The sequence below is a fragment of the Canis lupus genome, chromosome 1 (genome assembly GCF_003254725.2).
Source record: "Canis lupus dingo isolate Sandy chromosome 1, ASM325472v2, whole genome shotgun sequence".
In the NCBI taxonomy this organism is placed as follows: domain Eukaryota; kingdom Metazoa; phylum Chordata; class Mammalia; order Carnivora; family Canidae; genus Canis; species Canis lupus.
Genome location: NC_064243.1, coordinates 88618989 through 88639454, shown reverse-complemented (window position 1 = coordinate 88639454; position 20466 = coordinate 88618989). Strand labels below are relative to the sequence as shown.

Below are 20466 nucleotides of genomic sequence, written 5' to 3'. Positions count from 1 at the left end.
GAGTTTCTTAACATTGGTACTATTTGTGTCTGGGGCTCGATAATTCTTTGTTGAGGGGGCTTTGCTGTGCATTGTATGTTAGCAGCATCCCAGGGCTCTGTCCAAAAGATGTCAATGGCACACACACACACCCCCATTTATGACAACCAGAATTATCTCCAGACACTGCCAGGTGTCCCATGTGGGACAAAATCAACCCTTGTTGAGAATAGCTGCTCAATAAGAAGGGCAAATAGGTACTGCAGACAACTAGCATCATCTGCCATTGGCATTGTGGTGTCCCCTCCCCAAAGCAGTGCTTAGCACTAATATATTTTACCTTTAAAATCAACAACTCCCTTACGGGAAACAATACTCTTAAGACGAGGTGAAACTTGGTTTTTGTTGATTCTAGACAGATGAAAAATTAATCCCTTTTTATTTTTACCTTTTGAATCTAAACTTGTATCAAATAAATAATATTTTAATTTATTTTAGAGAGCACACAAGCAAGGGGAGGGGCAAAGCGAGGGGGAGAAGGAATCTCAAGCAGACTCCCTGCTGAGCGCTGAGCTTGATGTAGGGCTGGATCTCACAACCCTGAGATCATGACTTGAGTTGAGACGAAGAGCTAGCTGCTTAACTGACAGAGCCACCCAGGTGCCCCAATAATATTTTTATTTGAATGTACAAACAAATGAAACTTTCTTCCCTAGTGTATATAGTGTTAAGGTTATTATACTGTTCCCCACTGATGATGAATATCTCGGTGTATGCTGTAATATTTTGAAAGGATAACATGGCAGCATTCATGATGCTGTTCTGTCCTAAATCAAAAATTTCATCTGCACTTGATGGTATATCTCCTTTAAGGGCAATTAAGAGTATATAATTTACCACTGCTGAATACCTAAAGAGTATGGTGTTTTTCTGTTAATGAGAAGCATTCGCTTAATATGCTTTTCCATTCCAATGAGAGAATTCCACTGCCAATCATATAAATAAGGTAGAGATCATTTAAAAGAAACCATGAAACACCTTACCTTTGTTCTACCTTTTCCATCACATTTAGAGACTCAAACCTTCCTTCCAACAAGTGGATACACAGAGATTTTGTTAAAAGACTGCTTAGTAATAAAAGAAAATTAAACATAAAGCGAGTCTGTCTTGGGCATCTTACAAGGTTGTTTAGTGCCCAGTATGTCACAATGACCTTGTTGTGAGGCAGTTTCTCCATGTGGAAGCTCTGCGCAGGCACAGGGTAGGAACATAATTATTCTTACTCATTATCTCCAGCATTCTGATTTTCAAAATTGTAGAAGGCTGCAGAAATTATATAAGAAAAGTAGTTTCCAACTATGACAGTAACAGAATACCACAAAAGTCATTTGTGAAACCACACCTACTGGGAGAAGGGAGACAAGATGTCTAGCTGCTCAATGATCAAAGATTGCATGGAGAGAATCACAGTGGAAGTGGACCTAGGGCGTAGGTGGGAAGCCAAAAGGAGAATGGAGAAGGATGACACTGAAGGCATGGGGACACGCCTAGGTTTTAGTTAAGGTTGTAGGACCTATGGTGTGGCCAGGACAGCAAGCCGTCCACTGGAGTCTGTGTTCCCTCTTCTAGAGGAGAGCTAGCCCTTCTAGAGGAGAGGAAGCCAGCTCTCCTCGAGTCCCGGTGAGGCAGTGTAACTGATCTTTGCTGGTGGACTGTACGTGGGTCTTTCCCTAGAGGGTCTGGACAGTGAATGGATGACACATTCAGATTGAGTGATTTGAGGAGACTTTACAGAGGACACTGTTGGCAAAGGTATGGGGAGAATATAAGGAAACTACAGGGAACAGCAAGGTATCTTGAGACTAGTACATACCTCGTTGCCTCCCTTAGGCCTGAGAGGTTAAGAGAGTGGTAGTTTCTAGAACACAAAATAGGAGTTATCTGGAGATTCCTATAAGAAAGGAGCTCTAACTTTCAGGATGTACCTGTCCACATCAGATTCCTCATAGGAACAAAGAAGGGAGTAAACACTGGCATCACTCTCAAACTTCCCATACATTACTGTGGAGGTGTCCCATTGGTTTTTATTGCTAGACTTCCCAAATACATTTTTAACAATCTATAACTGTAGATGAGCAGAGGACCTTTAATTCTGGGAGTCACCTGAAGAGTCATAGACCTACCCTAAATTTTATCCTAGGGCAAGAGAAAGAAGATCTAACCCCAGAATAAGTTTAGAAAAGCAATGGGAGACAAAGTTGATGATAATTACATTTCACGAGGGTGTAGCTGTTACATAGATTTCTAGCAGTGGGACCTTGACCTGAAAGAAAGTGAGATTTAAAAACAGAGCAAAGGGGTACCATTTGCCTTCAGCTCAGGTTCTTATTCCAGGATCCCAGGATCCCGGGATCAAGTCCCATATCAGGCTCATCGCAGGGAGCCTGCTTCTCCCTCTGCCTGTGTCTCTGCCTCTTTCTCTGTATCTTTCAAGAATAAATAAATAAAATCTTTAAAATTTTAAAATTAAAAATGAGCAAATCCCAAACATGTATATACATGTACATATGTGTATATTCATCCCTCAAAATGAATTGATATAGTAGCAGTACCTTGGTTGAAGGACAGTTCTTTTCCTACATATAACAGAACATTTGGGAAATTCAAGAAGTATAAGGCTTGAAAGTACAGATCACCTACTGTTCCACCACCCACAAATAATCATACAGTTTGATATATTTCTTTCCTGACCTATTTTCCTCTGTGGATGTGTATAAATAAGGTTGTGAAGTTTTCTTTTTCAGATTTTATTATATGTATTTTGCATCCTGCTTTTGTAAACTACCATTTTATTTTTTTGAAGTTAAAAGCACATTTGAAAAATATGGTTTAAATGATGACAGGATTTGATTGGAGTTTATCGATGAATTTCGTCACGTATTCAAGATCCATACTTGGACTTACTTATGAATCAATGATACGAGAGACAAAGAATAGAGAATTTAACCCATAGCTTTTGCTATGCCAGCAAGTTGTAACATTCATATTCCCAAATGAAACAGCCGCTTGGTTGAGATTCTGGTCACTCCTTTCTTCAAGTTCTCTTTTCTCAGTTTCTATAAAGCCATGTTTTCCTGATTTTCTTCCTACTCCTGCAGTCACTCCTCTGTCATCGCTAATGATTCTCCTTCTGGTCCCTCAATGTTTCATCATGTCCAGGGCCCTTCTAGAACTTTCCACCGTCTCCTTGTGTTACTCACCCAGCTCCTTGGTTTTCAATACCCTTTATATGCCAGAAACACTCAGATTCAAATTTTCAGCCCAAACCTCTATTCAAAGCTCCAGACTTGTATCTTTATGTCTCTAACTGGATGTCTCATTGGCATCTCAAATGGAACGTTTGATCATCCCTCCAAAACGTGTTCCTCCTCAGTCTCCTACCTTAGTCGAGGAACTTCCATCCTCTCAACTTATCCAGAAAAACACCAGGATTTGTTGGTACTTTGCTTGCCCTCATTTCTAGTTCACAGCAAGCCCTAACTCCTTCCAAAATCTCTCTCACATTCTTGTCTTCTGTCCATCTTCTCATCTGTGGGAACCACTACAACAGCCTGCTAACTTTCCTTCCTCCCAGCAGCCAGAATGATCCTTTTCAAATTAGGATGCTGTTTCCTTATCAAAACACAAAAACCCTTTGCATGGCTGTAAGCCCTGGATCTGGAACACTGTGGAGGGTGGAGCACTATGTCTTTCCGGCCTCCGGTTCTGGCACCTTCTCTGTGGCCCACTGCAGTTGACCCCCGATGGTCTGTTTTTGGGTCCCTGAACTGCTGCTCGTCTCTACCTGGAAATCTGTTCCCCCGACCTCCTCATGGGACTCACGGTTCCTGGTGGGCCAGGACTCTGGCCAGGCCACTTCTGTATCCCCATTCATAGAAGAGCCTCTGGCACATGTGGGGCCTCCAGACAGCCTGCGGACTGGCCCTTCTTACCTTCTAGGTTTCTGCCTGTGTACTGTTCCTCAGAGCCACCTCTCCTAACTCTACCTTTCCAGAATGGACCTCTACCCTTTGGGCCTCAGTCACTTCACCCTCTTGTTTATGTCCCAGACTGCTGTTGTCATTATGTCTGAGGGTCTTTGCTTGACATCTCATTCACCTACTAGACCAGAAGCTCCCACAAGAGCAAGAACCATGTCCTTCTTTCCCCGATGCCTGGCTCACAGAAAATCCGCAGATCTTTGTTAAGTGAAAGAAGGGCATCTGACCAAATGGAGTTCTGAAGGGAGCTCTTCTCTTTGCCTGAGGAAATCCCAGAGAAAATGCTAGAGTCAGTCCTGAAGTAGAGAAAAACGATCTGCAGAATTATGGGGCCCTCATGGTTGGCTCTGCCCCAATCCCTAGACTTTGTATATATGTTACCTTAAATGGAAAAAGGACTTTGCAGATGTGATCCAGTTAGTGATCTGTGGATGGGGAGATTCTCCTGGATGCTATTTGCTACTGCAGCAATAGAAAGTTGACATAAGAAGGGGAGGGACTGGAGACATGGTTTGAACAACCTGAAGGCAAGAGGTGGCCCAACTCTCTTTCAGCAGGCCTTAGGTTGTTCACCCCCAGACTTGCCCATTTCTGTAGTCCTATGACCCATTCTATGCAATCTGTCCCTCTGTCTTTTCTCTTATTTCTATCATGGGACAAGAAGCCTATGTCTCCATTCTTGAGTATAGGTTCAGAGATGGGGCTGGGCTGGGGGTTACCCTATACCTGAGAGTGGGCTTCTTCCTGTTAGACGAGAGCTGCCTCCTCTTGCTATGAAAAGGTATTACTGAGCCAGGTGTTTATGGCCTAGTCTAAGGCACCTTGGCAGTGACCATTTGTAATTTAGAACTAGACTTCCTAGATCTGTGTGTGGTTTTGGAAAAAACAGACATTCTGAAAAAAAGAAAGCACATCAGGCCCTCTCCTTGGGAAAAATGCACATAAGCAGGAAATGTCATAGGCAGTTGTTAGGTATCATGGACCTATAATGTCAGCTTGCTCAAAGGATAGAGTGTGGGTGTGGGTGTGTTTTTATGAGTGTGTGTGTGTGAGTATATGTGTGCATGGTGGGGGGTGTTGGAGGGGTGGGGAATCTCTTTTTAATTTGGATGCAAGAATCCATGGATGTCAGGAAGGAGTAATGCTATCAGATGGGCTTCCATGTAAAGCTAAAGGGTTTGGGCTTAATCCTGCAGTGAGGACACCAGGAACCCATTAGAGGGTTTCAAGCTAGGTGGTGACACAATGAGATCTGTACTTCTGATAAAAATCACTGCGGCATCATCTATAATGGCTGCAATCCCATAATTAGTTCATCAGAACACCTTGGAGGGGAAAATGCTGTTGACATGAAATGTTTTCATACTTCCTTTTCAGGCCAGTGATATCAGATGGCATATTAAGTGATCCAATTTCATAGACAATGTGCTGAAGAAAGCAGTTTCCTGTAACCCATGTCACTTCATTTAAATCTTACTGTTGTCAGGATCACTGCTCCCGTAATAGTAGGTTTCCACAGATGTTTAGTCGTATTGTTGCTGTCACCATGATTAACTCATCGTGCCAGTACTTTTTGGCTTCAGTCAGATCTGTCTCCAGCAGAAAAATTCAGGCCCGTACAACAATGTCGAGGGTGGAGCACTGAACCAGGGGCCTTGGTGATCACAGTTTCACCCCTGGCTCTGCCATGCACTGCCAAGGGATTTAGATTCAGTTAATCTCCCAGAGCTGCAGTCCTTTATTATAAAATGAGCTTTATTTTTTAAAAATTTCTTAAAAGACTTTATTTATTCCAGAGAGAGAGAGAGAGAGAGAGCAAGCAAGCATTAGGGGGAGGGGCAGAGAGAGAGGGACAAGCAGATCCCCCGCTGAGCAGGGAGCCTAACATAGGACTTGATCTTGGGACCCTGAGATCATGAAATGAGCCGAAACCAAGAGTTGGATGCTTAACCGACTGAGCCTCTCAGGTGCCCCTATAAAATGGGCTTTGTAAACCCTCCCTACCTATGTAAAAATTATGAGGATCAAATACGATCATTAAAAGATAGGACTTTGAAACATAGGATCTGTTACACAAATGCAAGCTGACCTTCATCTTCCTCTTATTAACATCATCCCTGTGCAAGTTTGGGTTAGGAAAGAGGAGTTATGAAAGTAAGTGTTGGTGGTTTGCTTCTGTGATGTTCTCTGGTTCTCTCTCTGAGTATGAAATGCTGTAGAGGTTTTACTAGTATCCAGGCAACATGTTGCTGCCACTTAGCCCATGCAAAGTACTGACCTAAAAATAGACTGTTTCACTGTGTTCTGAAATCTTGAACTATATGTTTTAAAGGAGTCAAAGGTCCCTGTTGGAGTTCGACAGGAAAATGGTAATGTCCCAGCACTGTTAAAACGTACGTAGAGTCCTGCCAGGCAAACTGGAGAGGCTGAGTATGTGTGAGCCGTCCACTTGTTACTGGTTCGCTGATCTGTTGGAGGGTATCCCCAAGGAAGGAAGAAGGGCTTGTGGTTCACAGTTTGCAGGGAAAGAATTGCTGATTCTAGAAGACCAACCACTGGTACTGCACACAGAAGATTCTTCATCATCATCATGGTTTACTCTTCTGCCAACCATAGACACTCCAGGTAGCATTTCAATTTTACAGGGTTTTTTAAAAGATTTTATTTATGAGGGACACAGAGAGAGAGGCAGAGACACAGGCAGAGGGAGAAGCAGGCTCCTCACAGGGAGCCCGATGTGGAACTCAATCCCAGGACCCTGGGATCATGTCCAGAACTGAAGGCAGATGCTCAACTACTGAGCCACCCTGGTGCCGTCAGTTTTACAGTTTTAAAGCACATCTTGCTCAAGAGTGGCTGTGTTAGAAAATGCGACAGCACTGCCCATCACCAGGCCCCATGGTGAGGCCTTTACTGCTGGTGACTCAAGAAACCACATGCCTCTGTGAATGCCATCAGAAATTTCCACAAAGTAGGCAAAATGCTTTTTAATTCTACACAAATGCATCAGGGCTAAAGCACTTAATTTTACAGGGAGATGGAAAGGAGGAAACCTCAAAGCGTGATCCCTCCCTCAGCAGCAAAATACCTCCTTATGTTTATACCTCCCCACATTATTAGTAGTGATACTAACATAAACATTTAACGTTAAATGACATTAACCAGTATTTATACTGGTTTACCAAGTGGTTTACAGTTTTTCCTAGGCTTACTCATGGCTGGGTAGGACTGGAAGCAAATAAAATATTTTATCCCTATTTTATCAAAAGGAATGGCTCCCACAGAGCTACTTCCTTTGCTGAGGTCAAACGGCTAGACTTTAAAGGCAACTTCTGACTTGGATTCTGGGCTCATTTTGGAAAAAAAAAACAAACGAAAAAACAGATGTGGAAGCAGCGTGGGCTTTGCGGCAAGACTCTACCACATGCTAGCAACATGGCTGGAGCAAGTCCCTTAACCTTGTAGTGCCTTAAATCCCCACCTGTAAAATGGGTGCAATTGTTGCTACTTCTCAGGGTCCTTGAAAGGATCCTATGCATTCAGAGATTTAGATGTTATATGCTGTGGTATATAGTGGCTTATAACTTGGACTCTGGAGCCAGACTCCCCAGGTATGAGTCCTAGTACCACATCTTCCCTAGCTGTGTGACCTAATGTACGTTACTAAACCTTTCTGAGTTAGTAAAATGGAAATAGTAATAATACCTACTTCATAGGGTCATTGTGAGGATCAAAGAGTTCGAATAATCAAAAGCACTTAGAGCAATGCCTGCCACGTAGCAAATGCTCTGTAAGTAGGTGCTATGATTATGCTGGATTGTGATTGTGTGATGGTTGTATATCTAGTGTCTGACACAAAGAGTTGATCCAAAAAATATTAACTTGTATTATAATTGCTACATTCTCCCATCAGAGCTCTTGAATTTTAAGAAGTTAAAAAGAAGGTAATAGGATCACAAGTCTGCTTGGGGGTTTAATATAAACAGACGTCAGTAGGGCTCCTTCCACAATCTTATTCTTTGGGGAACTCAAAATTTAATCTTCTGCCATAGGAGGAAGATTTTTCCAGTGCTTCTTACAGCAAGAGCCAATCCTTGAGCCTCCCCCTAGACCTCCAGAAAGCCTAGAAATGCAACCCATCCATCTGTTCTTGGTTTTGGTTTTGGTTGGCAATGCCCATTGACTTTTTTGTTTAAGGACATTTTTTAGAGTCGTCATAGGGTAACAGAAATATTGAGAAGGTGTGGAGATTTTCCATGTACTCTCTGCCCCTACACATGCAGAGCATCCCCACTGTCACCACCCCCCACTAGAACACAGTGCATTTGCTACAATTGATGAACCTGCATTGACACATCATAGTCAGCCAAAGTCCATGGTTTCCATTATGATTCACTCTTGATGGGTTTCTATGGGTTTAGACAAATGTATAATGACCTGTAGCCACCAGTACAGTGTCCTACAGAGTATTTTCCCTGCCCTGAACACCCTCTGTACTCCACCCTCATCTCCCAACCCCTGGCCACCTCTCCCCGAACCCCTGGCAACCACTGCTCTTTTTACTGTCTCCATGGTTTTGCCTTTGGTCTGTTTTAATAAGTATCGCAGAGATTTTCCTGCTTTCTAAAGTTTGAAAATACCAGATAGAGACTCCTACTATTTGATCACTTTCTGTTGCTGGGGGTCAGGGAGGAGGGTAGTCAACAGAGAATTGAGTACTACATCTGTGTGACAGGTGTTCCAGCCCAAGGAGCGCTAGATGACTGAATTAAGTTAGAACTACAGATAGTTCCAGAAAGCAGTCAGGGGTAGGGGACAGAGAGAGACAGGCACTTTGAGAGCACATGACCATGTTGATAGGTCTGGAACAGAACTCTTCGGGGTGTCGGATCCTCTGGAAGATGCTGATGTCATACCTTGTGCCATACAGCTCTGAGTAATGGATAGGAGAAGGGATGCCTTTTGAATTTTTATGCAAGGTTAAAATGAACTCCATTTCAGCCTTCAGAAGTCAGAGCTCTGGGTACAAAAGGTCACTGATGCCAACTGGTGGCATTGCAGAGCTCAGAGTGGAGAATTAAAATAGCAACCTTTTTGTTTTCGGAGCACTAGTTGCACTGGGGGCTTTGAGTTCTAAGTCTTTTGCCATCCGGCTGCCCTGGGATCTTAAGTAAAGAGGCATGCGGGCCATTTTTCTGCCTCCTGTACAGAGGAGAGTAGGGAGTTGTCGTCAGACTAGGGATGATGTCACATTTGCAATGGGGTGAGCAAGCCACCAAATGATGACTCCACAGGGAGAAGGGTTGTTACCAGCTGTGTGGGTGGAAGTGGCTGAGCTGTACACTGATTGATCGTGGCCTCAAATTTGATCCTTAATCCTCAGATTTCCTTAATTATGGAGCTAATTCATTCTTAAAGGCTCAAAATTATCTCTGCATAAAACTCTCAGACCCCTTAAACCTGTCTGGATGCTGTTCTGTGATCACAAACAAAGAACACATAGAACAAGCTAATCTGCAGCCTTTCCACCCCACCTCCAAACAAACCACCACTAGCATAGGACTAAGTCCCCAAAAGTTGACTTCTGAAATGGCCACACTTTTACAAACATCAAGAAGACTGTCTTCTAATTTTCCTAAATGGTGTTATTCTGCTTTTTCTCCTATTGTGTTGGTTAAAACTATGTACACACTCACACGCATGCATGTATACATAAGTATACACATGTGTGTAGATGCATCATTCCCTAATATTGTGTGAATTGAATTATGGAATGATCCTGGGAAAGTAGTCGGTTGGAAGTATTGGTATTCCAGTTCTGTGGGTTTTATCACAGATCAATGTAGGAAATTTTGCTGATGGATCCATGGCAAATGAAACCAGTAAGCAATTTCCAAATTAAACTTTATCCAGATTCAGGTTACTTTTTGTTCTCTCATTTCTTCTGAAGATAAAATACTCTTCCTCACCCGTAGGTATGTTCTAGAACTTCAGATTTTTAAAAAATGTGGCTGTAGCCTTTCTCTTTTGATAGAAATAATAATGCTACATAATGAAAGTATCCTACCAAATTTCTGAGTTCTTACTAAAAGAAAGGTGGAGATTTGGGACTATAACTTGACCTTAGAAATATTTGTAGGAAAGATTATCATTAAAAAATTCCATATCAAGGAGGGTCCTTAATGTTCAGAATAGACTCACCATCAAAAGAAGCATCCTATCATCTCTCCAAACCCAGCTTCCTCTTTGCTTTGGAACAAGAAAAAACATCTGACCTCACTCGCTGCTTGGAACTTTGAAGGAGACCTTGACCATGGAGGTTAACCCTGACCTTTGTTTTCTTTGCAGACTGCATCATCTGCTATCAAAGGTGCTATTCAGCTGGGAATAGGATACACAGTGGGGAATCTCACTTCCAAGCCAGATAGAGATGTCCTCATGCAAGACTTTTATGTGGTGGAAAGCGTGTTCCTGCCCAGGTAAGAACATCTCTGTTGGTGAGGATTTCTGTGCAAAAGAACCTGCCTGGTGGCATCTCCACATTGAAGACTTTCCTACCAGTGCATGCAAACGTGTTCACGCTGGACCTTTAGCAGGCCTAGAAGCAGTGCAAATGATTGTCACTTTATGTTGCCTCAATGGCTTGCATTTTTTATATGGAGAGAGGAAGTAGGTTCTGTCCTGTGAGCTACTTGTAGTTTATGTAATGCCTAGAAGACTGTGTGAAGACAGACTTTGAAATTCAGTGGGAAAGAGTGCAGTACTCACAGAGTAATGTCTGCATGGGTTTAGCAAAAGAAGGCATTTTAGAAGCAACTGGTGCCAGGTTGTTGCTTCCTCCAATTTCAAAGATGGGCTGGAGGCTCACGACTGAGCTTCATATCTGAGCTCAGTCATGTAGGTCTTCATTCATGATGACTTTGACTTAGCTTTCCTCCAGAGACCTTATGAGACTCCTGCTATCCTGACACCATATTTGCAAGCACACCCCAGTTAACCATACGTGCCACCATCAGCTTTATCATATTTTTTTTTTGGTGGGCAGTGAGTACATTTATTTATTCAACAAATAAATCTGAAATGGATGGTGGCTTTGGTTGCACAACAGTGTGAATGGCCTCAATTGCACAAAACTGTACACTTACACATGGTTTAAATGGAAAGCCCTATGTTATATTGTCTTTACCAAAATAAAGTAAATAAATTAAAATTCTTAAAGCCTAGTGCTAGGCTGAGAAGAAGTAATCATTGTTAAATTGGAGATGTCACCACTACTGACAGGGATTTTCAAAGAAAAGGATCTAGAAAATAAAAATACAGCTACTTGATTTGGGGGCTTAGGGCAATTAATTTATCTTTGGGGCTATGAGTTGACTTAGAAGACACATATATATTTTAAAATAAGTATTTCTCTGCCAATTAAGCCACTTTTGTTAATAGTTATTCCTGGGCTCGGGTGAGAATGGCTGGGGTGACCCTTGACCCTCAGGACCTGCATGGCCTTATTATTATTTTCTTAATCTTCAGGGAAATGATAGTTACATATATCTCCATGTCCAGTTGTCAACTGTCTGGAAATCAAACCATTAGGTGATGAACCCAGACAGCCTAGTTTGGCTGAAGAATACAGTTGATCTATCAGAACTTTTATTTTATTGTATTTTATTTATTCGTAGAGAGAGAGAGAGAGAGAGGCAGAGACACAGGCAGAGGGAGAAGCACGCTCCATGCAGGGAGCCTGACATGGGATTTGATCCCCGGTCTCCAGGATCACGCCCTGGACTGAAGGTGGCGCTAAACTGCTGAGCCACCCGGGCTGCCCTATCAGAACTTTTAAAATTTGCTTCTCTGGGGTCCTTAGCAGCCCCCAGAAGAAGTTTCCATACAGGAGACAGACAGCTCAAACCTAAGATATAATCCTGTTTTCTCATGACACTGTTCATCTTTCCATAGTTGGAAATTGTCCTGTGTTTGTTTTTATTTATTTTTTTAAGATTTTATTTATTTGAGCAAGAGAGAGAGCAAAAGAGGTGCAATCAAGTGATCAGGGGGTGGGGGAGGGGCAGAGGGAGAAACAGATTTCCCACTGAGCAGGGAGCCTGAGCTCGATCCCAGGACCCTAACATCATGACCTGAGCCGAAGTCAGATGCTTAACCAACTGAGCCACCCAAGTGCCCCTGTGTGTTTGTTTTTGCAGTCTGTTTATCATTCCCAGAAAGTATATATTAACTACATTTTTTTTTTCTCTAGAAACTCAGGAAGTCACAGGTTTATCTGAATCTTTTATTCTGACTTTTTAATTTGGCTACAAAGAATAAGAGAAATCGAGGTCTTCTGTGGTAGGGTGACTGGCAGTGAGTTCAGGCCACTGAGAGCAGTTACAGTGGCAGATGGGTGGATAAAGAGCATGCACCATCCCCCGGTCTCTTCTACCTGTAGTGTCCAATCAATAGAGCCAAGTATGGATGGGCTCCTGGGAAAGCATGGCCAAGCATGCACTCCCCAGACCTGCAGCCTCAGCATCACCTGGAACTTGTTTAAAAATGCATATTCTTGGACTCCACCCCAGATCAACTGAATCAGCAGCTCTGGAAGTGAGACGGAGCATCTGTTGAACAATCCCTCCAGGTGATTCTGAGCGCATAATTGTTTGAGAACCACTGACCTGGCACATTACTTCCCATGTTACAGTGATAATCTTTCTGATAGATAACCAAGTTTCATTCTTGGAGTTGTTAGATGCTTTGTGCAACTAATAAAACCCCAAATGACTTTATAAATTAATACCTAAAATTTTATCTAGCAACTAAATTATACATGACACTCTGTGAGATATTTTACAATATGGAGCACATAAGTAGGTCTTCATATGTACTATAGGTACTTTCATGGTGCCATCAATCCTTTTGTTCATGGATGATTTATTATAAGCATGTTATATCTTATAATTAAGACACAATGAGGTCTTTTTTCACCTTTTTCCTCGGGAGTAGGAAAGCCAGCATTGTCCATACCCAGTATTTGTGTCTTTGACCTCTACTCTCTGTGCCAGGGTAACAACACCAGTCCCTGCATGGCAGACACATCACTGGGTGGAGAGGAATACCTAGCTAACTGACCCTACTTAGAGGAACTCTCTGTCACATTTAAAATATATCATTTTATTTTTTTTTTCAATTTTCATTTATTTATGATAGAGAGAGAGAGAGAGAGGCAGAGACATAGGCAGAGGGATAAGCAGGTTCCATGCACCGGGATGCCCGATGTGGGATTCGATCCCGGGTCTCCAGGATCGCGCCCTGGGCCAAAGGCAGGCGCCAAACCGCTGCGCCACCCAGGGATCCCTAAAATATATCATTTTAAAGGATATATACCTTTTATTTATTTTTTTTGAAGATTCTGTTTAATTTTTTTATTTGAGAGAGAGAGAGAGAGAGAGAGCACAGTGTTGGGGGGGTAGGTGGGCAGACTAACACCAAGCAGGGAGCCCAGTGACTCAGTCCCACAACCCTAAAATCACGAGCCAAAGGCAGACACTCAACCGACTGAGCCACCCAGGTGCACCTGAAACATGTATAGCTTTTAAATGTCAATATGACATGAAGCATTTGATTCAGACAAGAATTTCTTTTAGCAAACACTGTATTGTTTGTTTAAATAACAGATGTACTCTGGGTATATTTACATAAGGACAGAAGAAACATATATGGGCCTTGCCTCAGTTTCCTTATCTAGGCTGTTTCTTCATTCGTTTAACAAAGCGATTGGAGCCAGCGTTTCTCAGTGGCTATTTTGGATAAGACAATTCTTTGTGTAAGACTGCACACTTCAGGAATTTTGTCACCCCCCAAGGCCATGCCAGTAATATCTCCTTATTACCCTCACAATCAAAATGCTCCCCCAAAGTGATGAGTAAATTCAATATCTTGATCATGGTGATGGTTTCATGGATATAGACACCTATGAAAATTAACAGACTGTACCTTATTATATGTCAGTTATACCACAATAAAGCTGCTAGATAAAATACCCTCCCCATCCGCCCGTACTTCTATACCTGCCTGGAGATGGGCGGGGGGGGTAGGGGGGCAGCAGCAGGACTGTCCCTGGTTGTGAGCAACTAAGCATTCTGAAGTGTCTGATGGCTCTAACATGCACTGAATCTATCTGGGTCATGAAGAAAACTAATTGCTTAGGGTACCTTGAGATGTTCTAATTCACTACCATTGTGAAGCTGCAGGATCTGTTTCCCTTGGCAACAAAATGCATTTGTTATTTATTTATTTATTTATTTATTTATTTATGTATGTATGTATGTATGTATGTATGTTAAAGTAGCTCAACGTTATTTTTAGATAATACATATTTGTTCTACAGATGATTTCATTTTGTAGATGGAAAGCCTCTGGACTTGAGATTTGAAGGATAATGTAAAATCCCTTTCAACGATCTAATTGCATGATCTTCCAAAATCAAAGTAGAGGAGTAAAAGGACTTTGCCCATATCTTAATCTTTTGACCCTAGGTTCTCTGCTGTGATCAGAAACTTAGTTATAAATTTTCATGTATAAGTGAAGAAGAAAGAGGATGTTTCATAATGTTTTGCCTTGTAAACATGAACCTCAGGTGGCAAAACTTAGGAGTACCTACTATGAGCCACCCATGGTTTTATTGATATAATATTTATATAACATGATATTAAATTATTGTTTTTACCTTTCATCTTTACCAAAAAACAAAAATATCCATTTTACATAGGAAGTAGATAAGGCCCTGAGACAGTAAATGGCTTTACCCAAAGCTGTACAACCAATAAATGGTAAAGGCAGGATTTGAACTCAGGGTGGCTGTCTCCAGAGTTTTGCGTTTCCTTACACTGTGGCAAGAAAGCACAGTAACAGGATTCCTACTTTTTTGAATCAGAAAAAGTATCCAGCTTTGACCTCAAAATTATCAACCTAAAGCTGTCTCTCCAGGCCCTCAATAAGCAGCTGTAATACTTCTCCACTTTTAGGGCCCCCATCACTGTCTTCCCTGTAAGGGAAAATACAGCTTGAAAGCTGGCACTAAAAATGTTTATAATTTTCCATATTCAAGAATAATCATCTACCTAAAGAATTCCTAAAAGTCTTCTGCATTTTAATCTCTTCACTTAAAAAAAAAAATCTCTTCATTTATAAAATGGAGTTCAGTTTGACAATAAGGATCATTGCAGAACACAAATTGCCCGTAAGTTTGATGTCTGCACTCTTTGGGATTTATGTGAATGGCCAAGGGATACCGTCATTGAGCAGAAAATTACTCAGAACTATTGTCAGGGTGAAACATTTTTCTAAATGGCAAGCAAACATACTGGTCAATGGTTCATATGAGCGTTGTCAGATTTCAGTGCTAGATATTATGGTTTTGATAGGTTAGCGAACTACCTGCATTTCAAGTAATGTTGATGTTAACTCATCTGAGAACCTATCTTTATATACCATGGGTCAGCATAGTACAGCCCCTAGGATAAATATGCCTCCCTGTCCCATTTTGTTAATAAAGTTTAATTGGAACACAGCCATATCCATTCATTTACATGTTGTCTGGAGCTGAGTAGAGCTCTAAGTAGTTGCAACAGAGACTCTAAAAAGATTGACAACCCCAGCCAGTACAGATATTCTGTGCCAAGCCTTATATAAGTAGATGTGGACAACACATAAGACTGCTAGAATAGTCCTCCCTGCTTTAAAGAGGATTTGTGGCCAATGCTGGACAAGTCAAAGAGTATGATGTCCCTTCAAGTCAAAGCTCTCTAAATATTTGTTCAACATTTAAGTAGTGGGGATGGGGAGAGACGGATTTCCTATTAATAAAAGGTACATGCCTCTTCCTTTAGTTCAAAATAAAAGGTTTAGTGCATGTACTGAATATTACATAACATTTTAACTTATCTAAAATTGCCTTCAAAACACGACTTCCCAGGGTGGTACCAACTGCTTGGGAGGTTTGGCATTTAGACAGTCATTGATATCACGTGTTCCCGGTCAATGACAGCCCACAATACATTATTTGATTTTGAACTTTAAGCTGCTTTCATCTACTGATTTTTAAAGACTGGCTGTCAGCCAGCTGGCCTCAAAAGATGGTGCGGCCTTGCATTGCACGAGATAGCACATGTCTCTCTGTGTGCCCGAAGTGCTCGGCAGGAGGGTGACACCAGCAAGGAGTGTGTCTTTGGCTTTGTTTTGCTTTGTTTTCCCATTCAAGAGCACTAATTTGGCAAGAGAGAGGGGACCGATTGAAATTTCACTGGTTAAATCAAGAGTCATAAGGGACTCCACTTGCCTGAAATGGCAGAGGAAATTAATAACACTTAAGTCAGCTTCTACATACCCTGACTTACAAAGGTCCAATTTGAAGAGTAGGTGCCACCATTAATTTGTTACTGGACTATAGAGTCCCTTGTCCCACTGTATTGCTGCTCAAAGTTTGCACCATTGGTACATTTAGACAAAGCACCCTCCAGTTACCCTGCTTCTTGTCGTCATGCTTGCTATGATGGCTAATTTTATATTTCAATATGACGGCCTAAGGGATGCCTGATAACTGATAAAACATTATTTCTGAGTGTGTCTGTGATGATTTCTCCAGAGGAAATTTGCATTCAAATCAGTACATTGACTCAAGAGTACCTCAGCGATTTGTTGTGGGCATCATTTTATCTGTTGAGGGCCTTAATGGAACCAAAAGGTAGAGGAAGAGCAAATTTGCTCCCTGCTTGAGATGGACAGGCATCTTCTCCTGCCTTCAGACACTAGCATTCCTGGCTCTTGGGCCTTCTGACTCAGACCAGAACTTAACACCATTGGTTCCCCTGGTTCTAAGACCTTTACATTTGAGCTGGAATTACACTACCAGCTTTTCTGGGCCTCTAGCTTACAGACGGCAGGTCATGAGACTTCTCACCCTCACTAATCACCCAGGAGTTGCTGGCCAACTCCTTTTGCCAACAGGCTCCAAACCCACTACTGACAGATACAGTTTGAAATCAATGAATTCACCAAATATAAAGTGCTGCCTTGAAATCATCAAAGCTCTGGCTCTCGGCTCCCAAACTGAACCCCTTGTGTGTCCTGGAAATGCTAAAAATAGTTTCACCTTACTACTTAGCACCAAATCTCTCCTCCCAGCAGCACCCCAAATAGTGCTAGGTTATCAGGCTGTGAAACCACAAAGCTAAGGTGTTCACAGTCCATACAAATGGGAATGCTCATGTGGCTAACCAAGCTTCTGTAAGTAGAATTCTGCCCACCTGACCCTCCAGTGGGAGGTCCTCCTGGAGAAGAGCTGGTGTGTGTGGGCAGGGGGTACCCTGAAGCCTGTAACCGAATCCTGAAAAGGAAGACTAGCCTAGGAATGTCAAGTTTAAGTTAAGGCATTCCTGTCTATTTCAGACTTCCGCTGGTCTCGTGTGAATCTAATCTCCCAATTTTATTTGTTCCTGACCAGCTTAGGCCTTACTTTCTCTTCTTGGATTTTGATTTTTTTATCTACTAAAATGGCAAATGCCAGGTGATGGCTAATGATCCTGCAAGCTTCAACAGTGTCTAATTCTAAACATCTGTTGTCATCAAGAAACACATATTTTTAAATTTAAGATGAGCCATGGCTTTGGCCTTAACAGTAGAACTCTCCTCAGAAGAGGTGAATATCAGAATGTCAGAAATTGGTCCGTGATCAAACTTTCTGGTGAAACAAGAGAAAAGGAGCAAAATAAACTACTGTTCTTTATCCAAAGGTTTTCCTTTCCTTTATGGAGTTAACGTACACTTTCCCTTATAATTTGATAAGTCTAGTACTTTGAATTTGCTTAATTGTCTAGGTAATTTGCTTAATTGCTTACTTAACGAGAGAAAGTTGGAAATCCCATGTTGGCCTCCAAATTTTTGTTATTGAAATTTGACCAGCTTTACAGGATCTGAACATCTGGAACCATGGCTCAGAACCTCACAGCCAAAATTTCCAAAACCTCGTTTTTATGCCAAGACAGGAGAACTTTATTTTCCCCTCAGACACTACATAAATGCATTGAAGGAGCATGATATAAAACTTGAGTTGTGAAGAGGTCATTTTTGCACAGTATGTGTAGATGCTGGGCACGGTCTCCTGATGGGTACCACCAGGCTCCGGCAAGGAGAGCCCGTAGGGGCTTCTGGTGGGACTCTTCCACTGGCCAGTGGACTGATGTTCATGGCAGCTGTGTTTATCTGCATTTTAGCTAAGCATGTCATACATGAGCCAAGGGCCCCTGTGCTGGATTCTGCAGGCCAGCACCTACACCCACACCCACAGCCAGCAGATTGCCAGTCTGTGACCTCTAAAAACCCTGGTTGCTATCTACTGGCGGAGCTGTTCTGCACCTGCCATTTGGTCCTGCTGTCATGCACTGTAACTCTGGGCAAACTCCGGTGCCCATTAATCCCATTTCCTTTAGTAAAACTTCATTCATGTCCAGCTGGCATTTGTTACTCACTGGAGCACCTTAACACAGAGAAGCAAACCGTTCTGCTGGGGTGTATGTGTAAGGTTAAAGCTTTTAACCCAAGACCTTTAAAAAATATACTGTGAATGGTAATACATATAAAAGGGTTTATTCTTATACGGCTTTTTCAAAGAAATACTGTAAAAAGTCCCTTTCATCCTTGTGCCTTTTACCCAGTGTCCAACTCCAGTGAACACTGTTGCTAGTGGTCTGTTAATCCTTCAAGGATTTTTTAGGCATATCCATACCCCACCAAATTTATTTTCTTTTTGTATATAAGTGGTGGATGATATACACAGTATTCGGCCTCCTGCTTCTTTCACTTAATTTATCCTAGAGACCTTCCATGTCACTGTGTAATAAACCTCCTCATTTTTTTTTTAGTAGCTAGATAGTATTCCAATGTGTGCCTGAACCATAAATAATCTGACCTACCTCTTCAGAGACAGACAGAGCTAGTTTGCTTCCAACCTGTCCTTACAAATAATGCTAGAATGAATAACCCAGTACACATATGTTGTTTTGTACATAGGCTAGTTTATAAATTACAGGCATGCATTTGCTGGGTCATAGAGTTACGTACATTTGTAATTTTGACAGAAGTTGTGAAGATGTCCTCCATAAAAAGATACCACCTTACTTCCCACTAATAATGCTCCAGGGCACCAAATTCCCCTGAGCTTTACCAAAATTTTGGATTTTTGCCAATCTCCTAGATAGTATAGTCTCAGTGACATTTAATTTGCATTTTTTATGTTATAAACGAGCTTGAGCATCTTTTCATATGTTTCATTTATTTATACATCCATTTCTGTGAAGCGCTTGATCATATCTTTGGCTGCTGTTGTTTTTTTTTTTTTTTTTTTAATTAACTTTTTGGTCTTCGACTTTGCTGTATATGAGAGCTCTTTATATTAGGGGATCAGCCCTTTGTGATACAAGTTGCAAATATTTTCCCATTTTGTCATTTTCTTTTATTGCTTTTTTTTTTTTTTTCTTTTTTTTTAAATACTACCTGGTCAACTCCTCCTCCATGTGAAGTATTCAAGTCTGGGCTGTTTGCCATCATCATACAGCCTTGATCATCCAAACATATGAGGGTTCTCCACATTCTAGGCACCTGGCCACTCACATTTCTGTTCACTTTGACATTGTACCAGGGCTCAGGAAACACAGCTTGTAAATGGCAGAGGTGAAACTTGGACCCAGGCCTCTCTTGACTATAAGGAGTCTGAGCATCATCACCATCACCACCACCCTGGCTATTCAGCATAATTTAAGAGAATGCAAGCTGGTCTTCTGTTAATCAAAGGAAAGTAAAAGTCCTAAGATAAAATCTACTAGGAAAGAAACAAAGAGTGGTGATATGTTATGACTCACTACTTGGGGAATGTTCCCTTCCATCCGTGCAAATAGAGAGATTCAAGATTGTGTAATGTCAGTAAATAATTATTAGTTCATGTATGTTAATGATGCCATGAAGAAATTTTTACTCTGTGTAATGCCTATGATGAGTATCATGTCTACTCCCTCTCCATTTTCTCCATTTATGAAAATGTATGTTATTAACTGTCCCATACAGGCAATTGACACAATGTCTGTATCTCATTGTGATCCCAACCTAGCTAGATTATTTTTTCATTCTTAATGATTTGGCAGATTTTTCTACCAGCTGTCAGTGTAGATACCTACAGAAGTAAATGTGCCCTTTCTCATCCCAGATACATCCTGTGTGTGTACGTGGCTGTCTGCTCTCCAGGAAAACATCACACTATCCTTTTTGCACCATGACTGAGTGAACCAAGTAGTCAGGGGGATGTGAATCCAAGGGAAAGTGTCTTAGTTGATGGTTTCAGGGAAAGGTGAGCAGCCCAAGAAGCTCAGAGTAACCACAAATGAAAATAATGATAAATACTCTATCT

The 20466-nt window shown here is 41.6% G+C and overlaps 1 protein-coding gene and 1 long non-coding RNA gene across 7 annotated transcripts in view; one reads left to right on the top strand and one right to left on the bottom strand.

Moving 5' to 3' along the window:
• LOC112644762 (uncharacterized) overlaps positions 1-1298 on the bottom strand; it is a 30694-nt gene extending 29396 nt beyond the window's left edge. The window contains exon 1 of the long non-coding RNA XR_004807171.2: positions 1023-1298. This is a non-coding gene — a long non-coding RNA (uncharacterized LOC112644762). The remainder of the gene's footprint in view (positions 1-1022) is intronic.
• PIP5K1B (phosphatidylinositol-4-phosphate 5-kinase type 1 beta) overlaps positions 1-20466 on the top strand; it is a 300641-nt gene that overhangs the window by 151119 nt on the left and 129056 nt on the right. For all 6 annotated transcript variants that reach the window (XM_025423372.3, XM_025423371.3, XM_025423373.3 and 3 more), the window contains one exon: positions 10368-10498. In XM_025423372.3, the coding sequence (XP_025279157.1) occupies positions 10368-10498 (131 nt within the window). The remainder of the gene's footprint in view (positions 1-10367; positions 10499-20466) is intronic.